General features: G+C 40.5%; 1 protein-coding gene across 3 annotated transcripts in view; it reads left to right on the top strand.

The window, feature by feature from the left end:
• Nucleotides 1–13,626, top strand: part of hao2 (hydroxyacid oxidase 2 (long chain)) — a 57,799-nt gene that overhangs the window by 15,803 nt on the left and 28,370 nt on the right. Inside the window, exon 1 of one of the 3 annotated variants that reach the window (XM_052014185.1) lies at nucleotides 9,129–9,249. The exons of 1 other annotated variant lie outside the window; for it this stretch is intronic. Coding sequence is in view for 1 of the 2 variants with exons in the window: in XM_052014183.1 (XP_051870143.1) it covers nucleotides 12,525–12,613 (89 nt within the window). In the remaining variant the exon portion in view is untranslated. Of the gene's footprint in view, nucleotides 1–9,128; nucleotides 9,250–12,484; nucleotides 12,614–13,626 lie in introns of those variants that run through there. One more of the 3 variants, XM_052014183.1, reaches the window with a different exon arrangement.

Raw genomic sequence — 13,626 nt, 5'->3', positions numbered from 1 at the left:
CACGCACACATACACAGGAAATTAAATCAAAATTTGTTCTCCACATTCCGCACATTCTGGACTCCCTGACGCACTCCCGGAGCTCCCCTGTACTAAGAGTTAGCTACCTAAAAGTGTTTTATTAATATGCAGCAATAGAAATAATCTGCCAGAAAATCAGTAAAATGGCAGAAATACAGAAATGTGATGATAAACAGATTAAAAATACAGTTGTTCTAATACAACATCCAATAGCCTCTCAGTCCTAATGCAGAGTTTTGACTCGAAATGTTGACAATTCCTTCCACCCCCACTGCGCCCCCCCCCCCCCCCTGCCACAGATGCTGCTCGACCCACTGAGTTCCTCCAGCAGATTGTTTGTTGCTCCAGGTTCCAGCATCTGCAGACTCTTGTGTCTCCAATTGTTTCTTAATTGATCCCAGGTATTTTTCCTACACTATTTGATCTGGCAGTTTATTGTACAGGCTGAACACTGATTTTTGGAGCTTTCTTACCTGATGTAAATGATGGAGCAGCCCTGAAAGGTTATCTAGTTGGCCATCACCACATCTAACTGGCAATAACTACTGACTTGACTAGGGTTCTGGGATAGACTGTTGGATTGTACGACTGTTTGAGGCAGGAAGCCACTTGTAAATTAGTATTACATGTGTCTTGCTTCTAATTGGTTTTTCACAATGTTTGCATGGTTCTAATTTTATTTTCTCTAATTTAAACTATCTCTAAGCAACTGCCAACAATTAAAATGTGTATAAATGAGACGTGAGTAATTTGTAGCACTACTGCAGTTCGGGTTTCTCCGTCCCATTTACACCTCACTAATTACATCATCACCTTTAGAGTTCTGCACACTGTCAGATTCCAATGAAAAAGTCAACAGTACCAGCCAATGGAGAACTAATGGTCTCCTCTGTCTCTTAAACATACAGAGCTAATGCACTTGTGCTATCATACAGAATTCTCTCATTAATTTTAGTATTTTTTCACAGATAGATTGTTCATACCTTCCTATGCTGTTGGCCACCTGTGGAATGAACTAGAAAAGAAAGAGCTGATTCAGATCACTTTGAATAATGGGAGTTTAAGGGAGAAAGTCAAGATTAGTTGCGAGCAACCACTGGTGAATTGCAGATAGTGGTAACTGACAACTTTGAGGTCGACAAGCTACCATGCAACCAGAGGAGGATGAGCATTCCCCATGCAGGAAATAGTGTCAGCTATTATTGGACAGCTGATGTTGAGCTTGTGACCTTCAGTGGGGCCACAACTTTTGATTCAGTTGGGGGTGAGCTCGCTGTGCTGCAAACGTTGTTGCAAGTTCTGTTGAAAGTTGAAGTATGGGTTAAAAAAAAATCGGAGCTTTAGGTATGGTCCTAAAGGAGGAGAGGGTCTGAAGACTATGCCCATTGACCAGTGGAAGCCAAAGGAGAAGGGACAGGTAAATCTGGAAATGGGATTTTCAAATTAAGTGGTCACTGGGACTGTCACCTGCTGGGGACTTAAATCCACCCAGAGAGCCATGACTAGAAGATGAGAGGGGAAATATTTAATAGGAACCTGAGAGGCAACTTTTTCAACATGCAGGGTAGTACGCATATGGAAAGAGCATCCACAAAAAGTTGTTGAGGTACAATAACACTTAAAGGACATATGGAGAGGTACATGGATAAGAAAGGTTTAGAGGGATATGGGCCAAACACGGGCAAATGGGACTAGCTTAGATTGGCATCTTGGTCGGCATGGATGAGTAGGGCTGAAGGGCCTTTTTCCATACTGTGTGATTCTATGATTCAATGACCTAGACCTGATGTGACTTAACTGCTCTGCCTGTGGCAGTGAAGATTATAATAGCCCAAAGTGGGAGGTTTGACGTGCTACATGTCAGAGTTTGTAGCCCACTGCTGTAATTGGGTCAGCAGAAGCTTTCACCTTCTCCTCTTTGAGCAGAGAGCAACATTCAACATCACATGGAGCCCCAAATCTCACAGACTAGCTAGACAAATCTCAAGTTAGAATCTCAATCTGTTGACGAACCATGCATGACTCATTTCTTCTATTTCAATCTTCTGTTCCTGATATATTTCAGCTGTCATCCTGAACCAACTGAATCCTGGCTCTATGATGTGGTCTTGCAAACACTGTCAATTTCCAGAAAGAAATTCAAAGCTATAGGGAATTTTGTGAACATGACAAATGGATTCCTAAAATAGTGCATCAGAAATCTGGATCATTCTGGGGATCTCCATCTAGTGTGCTCCAGAAAGGACCTCCTGCTTCATTGTCATCCTCCTTGTTCATAATTATCTGAGCACTAAACTGTATATAACTAAGTTCTTCCTCTGGTCCATGAAGCATAATGATAGCATAACAGAGGAAAGCCCAAGTGTTCAAGATTGAACCCAGCTTTGCATAAAGACCAAGAAATTTTTTCTCTTGGCATAAACTTCTGTGCAACACTGAAAGAATTCCATAGCATTGTGAAGGTCAACACCATTTGCAGTTATGCATGATGAAATGAATTTGGTGAAATGATACCAACCTATATGTATTGTACCACCTGATACGTCTGTGCAAATCCAAGTGTTTCTGTAGGCATGTCACGTTGATAAAATTCCTTCACTTGGTGCACAAAAAGTTTGTACTGAGAGAAAGAATTTCTAGGTCACAGACCTTTAAGTAAACCAGATTGCATTACTGGAGTGGAATGCCAAGCTAGAGAAATGTTCGGTCCTTTGAACATTTTGATTTCCCTTTCAGGAGTTCATGTATTTGTCTTTCCTCCGCCCCAAGTGAAGTTTTCTGTGTAGGCATATGTGTGTGGATTAAATCTGTCAGCTCTGAATTGCACTCAAGGCTAATTATCCCCAACTAATACCTGTAGTCTAATGACAACATTACTGAATATAACATTGCTAGGCGCATTACAAAGGGTCACACCAGCAATACAAATGGGAGCGAAAAGGAAGAAAAATAGGAGAAAAAATATTTAATGTGAAAAGAAAATGTTAATTTTGACTGACCTGTCATAATTCTGAAGTGGCTACTGGATATTTCCACATTTGAAATGGGCTAATTCTTTTAGTGTTATGTATACATTATCAAAGTATAAGTGAATTTTTTAAATTGCTTCCACTGCTGTTAAAACAAATAGAGAATTCCCTCCTGCACAATGAATGTCTGATCAAATGAGACTGTTGTGAAGTTAAACACAAGACTGTAGTTTACTTTGGTTTTAAAAAATATTGTATTATCACAGAAGGCCTGGTTGAAATAACAGGATTTAAATGCTTAGTACAATCTACAATATTTTTCTCTCTTCGTTTTAATCTGTTTATCTGAAATCCAGAAGAATAGTGGGAGTGAAAGTACTTGAGGAGGGAGAACAGAAGGATATTGCACACCTGCATCAAATGTCCATATTGTCAAAAAGCCAATATATTAAATGATGTAAGCAATCTTCTCCAGATAGTCTGGGCACGGTAGTATAGCGGTTAGCGTATCGTTATTACAGCGCCAGCGACACGGGTTCAATTCCCACCACTCTCTGTAAGGAGTTTGTATGTTCTCCCTGTGTCTGTGTGGGTTTCCTCCGGGTGCACCGGTTTCCTCCCACATTCCAAAGACGTACAGGTTAGGAGCTGTGGGCACGCTATGTCAGTGCCGGAAGAGCAGCAACACTTGCGGGCTGCCCCCAGCGCATTCTCAGTAACACAAAAAGGCGCATTTCACTGTGTGCTTCGATGTACGTGTGACTAATAAATAAATATCTTATTTGATCTGCTGTTCATGCTAACTTTCAGGAAAAGAAAGTGAAAACACAAGCTTTTTTAAAAAGTCCCTTAGAATATATAAATGCAATGTACACAGAGGAAACTGAACATAGTAATATGGTTTGAATTTTCATCAGTCTGTCACATGCTGTGTTGTAATTCCACTTCAAATACACATAGTTTACAGCTCCCTTGTTCTTAGAGCAACTACATAAAACATCCTCAGCTTAACATGCTGCTCGTTAGAACATCATTTTGGCATGGTTCCTAAAAAACATAATAGCTAGAGTCTGCTGTATTATCTTTGGATGTCACTCATACCTGTTACTGCTGACCCACCAGCATTAAATCCTTATTTCAAAAAACAAACAGTAAAAAGGAGTTATGATTCAAAATTGGCATCTGTTACTTACGCAGGTTTTTACTATGGATTTTTTGATTATTTCATCAGGGATGCAATTTGAAGGAAGTATTAAGCTCAACTATAAAATGGAATAGACATTCTAGATGCACGCCTAGTAGAGCAGGAACCAATCTCTCCTCATTTTAGTAATGGAAATGTCAGTTAGACAATGTTTTATCTACGCAACTCTCGCCTTTAAATGTAAAAGAGATAATTCCCTGTGTGCACAGGCCAGCAAATATTTTAAGAATGGATAGGTCAAAGGGTATATGCTTAAAGTAAACTGTTTTTTTTTCTTTCTTTAAACCAATGGATCAACAGTCTCAGCAGATTCTTTGCACTGATGTGCATCCAGTCCCAGTTAGGTTTCCATAATTTTTGGGACCTGATTGATACATTGATTCCGAGGGTGGGGCCCAAACCCAGCAAATTCTCCCCTCATTACACATCTAGTCACTTTCTCCCATTAAGTTGCCATTGTGCAGATTTTAAGCCATTGGTGTACTTAATATGACCTGGCTCTTTCTCTCTGCAATGAGCCTCCCCTTCCTCTCAGGGTTTCAGCAGATTTGCTGCTTTATGTGGTCTTCTCCCCTATTCTGGGCTGAGGGACATTAGCAGAACTTCAGTATCATTGCTTCTCTCCTTTTTCCACATTTGTGAAAAGGCAAGAGAATGGTATTAGGTGTAGTGCTCCTCTCTCATTTGTAGAGCTACTTAAAGGGTTTTTTTTTATTGAATCATTTTGTTTAATAGGACTGCTGGGTTTTATTTCCTGTTGGAAAATGGCCAGTTTATACACAGCAATTGATTCAAAAACAGAGCTCACTGTACCTGGAATGATGTCTGACGTACATCCAATCCCTGTTAGGTAGAAATTTCTAAGAATGGAATTAATGTGGATAGATTGGCTGCTATAGACATGGTGACTATACTGTATGACTCTATGTATTACCACCTTGACAACCCTCATCTCTGGTTTACAACAGACTCCCAATTTCATCTATTGCTAAGCCCCCCCTTCAATGTTATGAACTGTGGGATTCTGGCTCTGGATGAAAAAGCTGAGATATGAACACTCTTCCCAACAATTTTCACTCCCACAGTCGCTCTTGACTCCTTTTGTCCCAACTGCAGCTTCACCCAGTGCATGGATTAAAATTAGATAATTCTGTCTCACTGCGTCCGACTCACTGAACTCCCCATCCCTGCAACTTTACGATGGTAAATAATGGCATCAAAGAGGCCTCCATTTGAAGGCTGGCAGTCAATTTTAACATTCAATGTCACAGGGTGATGAGATAATTAGTGCTGGAACATAATCCAAATCTTGTATCAGGGCCATGGTGGAGTGGAGGAGGGGTAGGAAAGGGGATGTAGCTGATTGTTCCAAATTAGTCCAAGGTCTGTTGGCCAATTCTTTGGGCCAAATGAGGAATTGGGTATCAATCTGCAATCTTGGTCCTACTCACCTTCAGGCTCATTTCCAAACACAGACTTACCCTCCAGCAGTCTGGAACACTTGCTGCAATTACCCCCACGTCCCGCTAATGCCTGTTCATTCCAGGATGCCTCCCCACTAACTGTTGAGCACTGTTTCTCCAAGTTTCCGGCTGCAACTTCTTGCTGTTAAATTCCCTTCATAGTGAATGTGAATGCATTTGGGCAGATCTTTGAGTATTTTATTGAAATAAGGCCTGCCCTTAACAATGACAGAGGATCCACACACACACTAAACTCTCTGGGTAACCTGCCCTTTAAAGGAAACCCGAAACCAATGGTCCTGAATGGACCAGGTTGAAAAGAAAATGAAAATCTAGCAAGTCCTTTTTGTCCCAAATAATCCCCTTTTTTAACCAGGAATAATAAACTCATAAGACTTGTTCTTCTTTCAAAGTTTAGAAATTCCACGAATAGGATTTTATTTCTTGCTAGGTTGCTTTGTTATTGACATAAGGTGTGACCTCACATCAACCTGAAAACCACACTCAATGTAGCTTCCACAGAAATTACATTGGTGACTAAGACTTTAGACTTGATTTAGTTTCTTTTCATCCATTGAAATTGTGGAACAAATGACCAGCTTGGTATCATTTAATGTAACCTCCAGGCTTACATTATATCACAGATCAGTGGGCTTACTCAAAGATGCTGTGTGATTTAGTACTGGAACAAGCCTCTATAGAAATTTCTAAACCTTCCAAATTTTGTTTTGAGATGTAAAACAACCTGGTACTCTCATTAAAATGAACTTTGGCATTTAGTCACAAACATTTAGAATCATAGAGTCATACAGCATGAAAACAGGACCTTTGGCCCACCAAGTCCATGACAACCATCAAGAACTGATTTGCACTAATCCTACATTAGTCCCCTTTTATTCTCACGTTCACTTATCTGCACACTTGGAGCAATTTACAATGGCCAGTCAACAAGCCAGCCTGCATGCTTTTGGTAAGTGGGAAGAAATTTGTGCAGCCAGAGGTAACCCACGCTGTTACTGGGAGAACATGCAAAACTCCCACATGGACAGCACTGGAGGTCGGATTTGAACCCAGATCATTGAAGCTGCGAGGCAGCAGTTCAACTAGCTGTGTCACCCATAATTTATAATGCTTCATCATTTATACATCATTTAACATTATCTTTCAAATGTTTAGTTAGTCAGAAACATGCAAATGCTTACTTATGTAATAAAATTGTATCCTCTGTTTTAATGGAGATAATATGAATAGGTTAGTTCTACTGCCAAGAAAGTCCAGAGATGACACTCAGATCGCAACTCTTGATGATACAACAGTTTAATTTAAAAGGTTTCAGATATACCCTGAGGTGAGGCAATTATAGAAAATAAATTTGAGGAGCAAGTACCTACATCTGACACATTGCCAGAGCCAAAATTCCTTGTTCACCATTGCATAAACTTCCAGTGGATTGGGTGGGGTCAGAGTGTTGGTGGAAGGGGATAAGATTAGGGTGAAGCATTCTAGGCTGGGAGGTTTACAAGGGAAGGTCCCAGGCCAGAGAAACAGCCTCGAATTTCAAAGATCAGCAAACGTTTTCCAGAAATGGAGATACATGCTCACCTTTCCAACAATACCCATATCTGGCAAACAATAATTATAGTATTTTCACATCATACCTGTAGTGTTCTCTACCAACACTGCTCTTCTTGCTTTATTTTCACTGGCAGGTTTCAGGAATCCTGAGAAACCCACTTAGCTGAAGTTAAATGAAAGAGCCCACATCAGTGATTCTCTTATTATGGGAGTCTCATACTGACAGAGGCAGCTGGCATTTCTTGATCAGATTGCTTGCAAACAGCCTGATTCAGTAGAGTTAAATGCAGGAGCCAGTTTTGGCTCACTGATGTACTTCCATCCTCCCATGCAGCCAATCTCACAAGTTCATTCACTTTAAATGTTTCTTTACTTCAATGAGACATGACTGTGCATGTAATAAATGTTCAAAATATTTTCCACCCCAAGAAATAGATCTGTGATGGACTTAAAACATTTGTCAAACCAGTTACTATTGATCTTGAAAATGGTGACTCCCTGAGCAAGCAGACTTTAAAATTAACAGATACTTGCTTCCTGTGTGGAGTAAGTGTACACGTCAGCATGATGTCTCCCTGAATCAGCAAACTTCAGTAATGTTCCTATTATCGTACTATAGGAACAACTGGGTCACGGCTGGGGTCAGTCAATATTCGGCAGAATGAACTGTCATACACCTACCATGCTTCGTAATATAATCTCCTTCTGCCCAGACTATAGAATGCAAGCTTAATAGAATCTTATTAAACCATAATAGGTCTTTTCTGTTTGGGATATCTATAAGCATTTATAATCTTAATCATACCCCGTATATCCTTCTGCTTAGGAATGAATATGCAACTGATAAAATTCAAATGACTTTCAGGAGTTTGAATGAAGCCAGTTGTAATCCTTTCGAAGCCCGGTTCTCATTTGCCGAATTTTAAAAGGTTAACACCACGTATGTGCATGACACACAACTCTATATGGACAATGGCTATTTTATTTGGTGCTCTGCCAAAGATTTTTTTTTGCGACTATTGGGGATGAGGCACAACAAGAGAGACAATTGTCTCGAAATGTTTGCATTTATAATACGTGCACTCGTGCACTTTTTTGATATCTAAATTTGGTGGTGTGCTATGTGAGTAGAGGACATGGGGGGGGGGGGTGGTAGGGTAGTGGGGGGGGTGGGATAAATCATGTCACCTACTCATGCTCAAATTTGTAACCATAACGACTGGCACTTGAAACCTGCCAAAGGAAATCAGTGTGCATTCTCCTTCCAGGCTTCCCAGTCTCAATGCCCTTAACTTCCAACAAGGACAAAGAAAATAAATATACATAAAAACTCACAGGCTTGTGTATACTTAGGAAAAGAAAACTGTTTGGAAAGGGGACACTTTCGAGATTTCAATGAGAATTCTGGCTCATGAATCATTACTCTTTACAACTTAAAAATATCCACAAACTGAATTATCTTGGCCTCTTGATTAAGGCAGAGGATGTAAAGGGGTAGTGGGTTCATCGGGAGGAGGTATATGGGTTGTAAGAACATTTTTTAAAATAAATTTGTGGAAAGGAACAAAGAAAGAAATACTGTGACAGATAAAAGTGCTAGTTATTTCACACAACACAGTAGCATGACAGAACAGCAATGGTTAGCTGTACAGCAAGATTCACAATAGTCAGTAATCACATTGGTCTTTTTGGAATGTCAAAAGGATGGGATTACTTCCCTTGATGGCACAGGCTCAGCACAATTCTGGCAGCTGATGCCTCTGCAACACAAAGGTTAGCACTGTTGGGTTTGCACAGAGAGTTAATCCCTGATAGTTTTTGTGTACTTTTTGTATTGCATGAACCCTAAACAGTTTAGTTAGGTGACAGCTTGTGTGTTTGGATCCATTTACATTTTGGGTGTCTCGCACAGTCGAAAAGAACGATGCTGATGACTTATGCTATTCTTAACAAAGAAATAAAAGAAAACAGAACTGGTTCAAATTAGCAGAAAACTGGGACTTCTTGGGGATTGAAGGTAGGAACAATATACATCCATCTGGATTTGGGTGCTTCCATAGCTGACTATAATAAAGCTCACAGATAAATTGCTTAGATGAGCCTCCGCCCCCTTTTTTACTTTCACATAAGCTTCATGTCTCGGTTTCGATGGTTGTATGTTGAAGGCCAAGGTCGGATAACAATGCTGCACCAATTGCTCCTGACAGAAACCGAAACCACGTAATGTTTTGCCCTGTTTTGTTTATTTCTTGTTATTTATTTCTGGTGTGTGTCGAAATTTCACTAATTGTCAGAGGTGTCTAAAATCAAAAATTTCAGTCTCTGGGAACAGAATAACTGCATGTAATGAAATTAAAAATATGTTTATTGATTGCTTAAAAAAACATGACTCAAAATATATATTTGTTGATACGGAGTTGTTTGAATATAATGGAACTTAAAATAGCTTAAAAATTTGAATATTATTATAAAATAAAATGAAGCATTTTATAAAACACCATGTTTAGGGTGTGAAATCATTGGTTTTAAAAGAAAAACAAAAAGGCACCCCTGAAGGCCCACTTGGAATTTTTTTTGCTGTTAGAACTCTGTTGGCAATAAATATAAACCATGCAGAATATACATATTCATTTAATTTGCTTTAGGAGTATCACACGTGGCTTTCAATATGCAAATAATAGGCTACTGGCCAACTCCATTTGTTTATGGTCGGGAGTCAGTGAAGTTATGGTGGTGACAAGGTAGAAAGGAGTAAATTTTAGTCAGGTAACATTGACTGGAAATTAGCTTTCATCACTCTTTGCTGTGCTAAGCAGATGCAGTGTATTAATTTTTTGGAAAAATTTTTGCAAATATGTACATAGAGAGATGTGTACATAGAATCATGCACCAAAATGGGACCCATGCAATTCTCATCAGGAGCGGCATGAAAAGTTTTCAGCTGCTGTGTCATTGCCACCAGGCATGGTAGTGTAGTGGTTAGCGTAATGCTATTACAGCGCCAGCGACCCGGCTTCAATTCCGGCCACTGTCTGTAAGGAGTCTGTACGTTCTCCCCGTGTCTGCGTGGGTTTCGTCTGGGTGCTCTGGTTTCCTCCCACATTCCAAAGATGTACGGGTTAGGAAGTTGTGGGCATGCTATGTTGGCGCCGGAAGCGTGGCGACACTTGCGGGCTGCCCCCAGCACATTCTCAGTAACGCAAAAAGGCGCATTTCACTGTGTGTTTCGGTGTACATGTGACTAATAAAGAAATCTTATCTTATCTGGGAGTACTATTGGACATTAAGGTACTCCCACCATGGCATCTGAAAAGCAACAGCATGATAAGAAGTTGTTGGGGTATGGGAAAACATGAGGTAGGGGGACACGGCAATTTATTTATTTTATTTTATTGTCACATGTACCGAGGTACAATGAAAAGTTTTTCCAATCATGCCATACATAAGTACATCGAGGTAGCGGGAAATGTAGACTGAGTCAATAGAGGGGAGGCTGGTTTGCGTGATGGACTGGGCTGCATTCACAATTCTCTGCAGTTTCTTGCGGCCTTGGGCAGAGCAGTTGCCATAACAAGCTGTGATGTTGTTGGTGATCGCTACACCTAGGAACGTGAAGCTTTCAACCATCTCCACCTCAGCACTATCGATACAGACAGGGGCATGTACTCCGCCCCACTTCCTGAAGTCAAAGCTCCTTCTGACGTTGAGGGAAAGGTTGTTGTCTTGACACTATGCCACCACGCTGTCTACCTCCTACTTGTACTCCATCTCGTCGTTGTTTGAGATCTGGCCCACTACAGTGGTGTCATTTGCAAACTTGTAAGTGGAGTTAGAGCAGAATCTGGCCACACAGATGTGAGTGTATAAGGAGTATAGTAAAGGGGCTGAGAAACCAGCCTTGTGGAGCACCAGCGTTGAGGATAATTGTGGAGAAGGTGCTGGTGCCCATCCTTAATGATTGCAGTCTGTTGGTCAGAAAGTCAATAATTCGGTTGCAGAGGGGTTATCTGGGCCAGCGATGGTCTCCCCCAATCAATTCCTGTGCCGCGAGTGGACCCCTACCACTACGAGGTGGGGGTGATCAAAGGGCAGAGATAGTAACATTTGGTTTACACAAAAAGGCTGGGAATGGTGACGGCACAACCAGCGATCAGCTTTCCTATTCCTGAGCATTAAAAACAGAGACTGGCAGATGCTATGTGCAGCTCATCAATGAGCTACAAACAATCCACTGGAAGAACTTAGTGGGTCAAGCAGCATCTGTGGGAGGAAAGGAACTGTTGACGTTTTGGATCAAAACCCTGCATCAGGACTTTAAGTTTAGACTTTAAACTAGAGAAATTTATGTTGCAGGAAGAGGACATTTGGTCCCATCATCTCTCTTCAAGAAAAAAACTAATTTTATTCCTCCACGATTTCTCCATATACTTTTGTCTTCTTTGAGTTCAAGCATTTATTCTATTTTCTTTCCAAATATGCCATGAACCCATTCTCATCCACCTTCTGTAATTTTTTTAATCAAATGTCTACTGAAAATCTGCATTAACTACTACTGAATTTCTGCAGTCTGGTCATTTTTACAAAAGCTGTTGAGTTTCCACATAGTTCCTTTCAAATTCTTTTCTTCCTCTTTTTTTACTAACCCCGCGCCCTTCCTTCTCTCCTCAGCATTTGTTAAAGTGCCATGAAACAGTCTTGTATGCTATTGCGCTTTATAAATGCAGGCTGATATTGTTGTCACAGATTGCAGTTTCAGAACCTATTTGAAGTTTAACTCCGTCCATTTAGGTCATGTTATTAATATATGGTGGAGAGCAATTGTCTATAAATGATAATCAGCATCAACTTCACAGGCAGTTCCAGCGACCCGGGTTCAATTACGGCCACTGTCTGTAAGGAGTTTGTCTGTTCTCCCTGTGTCTGCATGGGTTTCCTCCGGGTGCTCCGGTTTCCTCCCACATTCCAAAGACGTACGGGTTAGGAAGTTGTGGGCATGCTGTGTTGGCACCGGAAGCGTGGCAACACTTGCGGGCTGGCCCCCAGAACACTACGCAAGAGATGTATTTCACTGTGTGTTCTGATGTACATGTGACTAATAGAGATATCTTATCTTAAGATGCACAGGTCTTGAACAAATAGGATGCTTTAATGTATTGGTGCATTCATGGGATGAGGGTTTCTCTGGCAAGGTCAGCATGCACAGCCTGCTGCTAATTATTTTTAAACAGCATGGTTAGGAAAGCCAGTTAGGAAAGCCAATTCAAAGGTCACTGAAATATCAGCCAAGTTGCTATGGGTCCCGTGTCACATATAGACCAGATCCTCTGCTACAGAGTGAACCAGGAGGAATTTTGTCGGGTAGCTTCATGGTCACTTTGCAGGTACCAGCTTTTTATTCCTGTCTATTTTATTAACTGAACAATCCAAAGCCAATTAATCACTTAACTCATCGCAATGTGCAACAGTAAATGTTTACTTACTTTTTGTCAGTTGCTCCAACACTCCATTCTGTCCGAAACACTTCAAGGCATTTGTTAAAGATAAACAGGATTACGTAAATGCAAACCTTTATATTTTGATACAAAAAGGATCAACTAGTTGTGGGTGTAGTTTAATGAATTGAAGTTAAATTCCTCAGATTTGGCAGAATAATAGTTTTGTTTCTGTTTTTGTAATCCCAATAGCAATTACCCGTTGCTTGGCTATGAATAGTCCAAAGATATGAGTTCAAATTCTACCATGATGGTAAAATTTAAATTGAGTTAATTACATGAATTTGTAATAAGTAACCAGTCTCAATTCCTTTGGTCATAAAAACATTGCATTGTTATAAAATTTGACCCAGTTCACCAATGTTCTTTAAGGAAGGAAATCTATCACCCTTTTCAGGTCTGGAATATATGTAACATATTGACAATTAATTGACTTCTGAAAGACACTTTGCTCTGTGAAACTGCTCCATGGTTCAAGGAGGCTGCTCAGCATAACCATCTCAGGATAGTGAAGAATGGTTAATAAATACAGGCCTTGTTAACGATGAAAACAGCCCATAAGTGAATATACAAAAGCTCACATTATTCAGTTTCTGAGCCAAAACCTCCACAGTAGTGGATCCATTGTTCCGATCTGAGTTCAATTGATACAGCTGATCAACATCTCACTAGCTGTCCTGACTTGGGTACCATTGACAGTCCTGATGGCCTCCACTGACATTCCTGACATGGTTCCACTGGCATTCTAGACCTTGGTATCCACAGGCGATCTAAGATGATGTCCACCGACATTCCAGACTTGGTGGGCACTCACAGTTGGACCTGGGTTCCACTGGCAATCATAGAATCGTTACAGCCCAGGAAGATATTCAGGATTTCAGGTCCATGTTAGGTCATTGTAA

The sequence above is a fragment of the Pristis pectinata genome, chromosome 4, assembly GCF_009764475.1.
Source record: "Pristis pectinata isolate sPriPec2 chromosome 4, sPriPec2.1.pri, whole genome shotgun sequence".
NCBI lineage: Eukaryota > Metazoa > Chordata > Chondrichthyes > Rhinopristiformes > Pristidae > Pristis > Pristis pectinata.
Note: the sequence above shows the minus strand (reverse complement) of the source record. Positions and strands in the feature narration are given on the sequence as shown.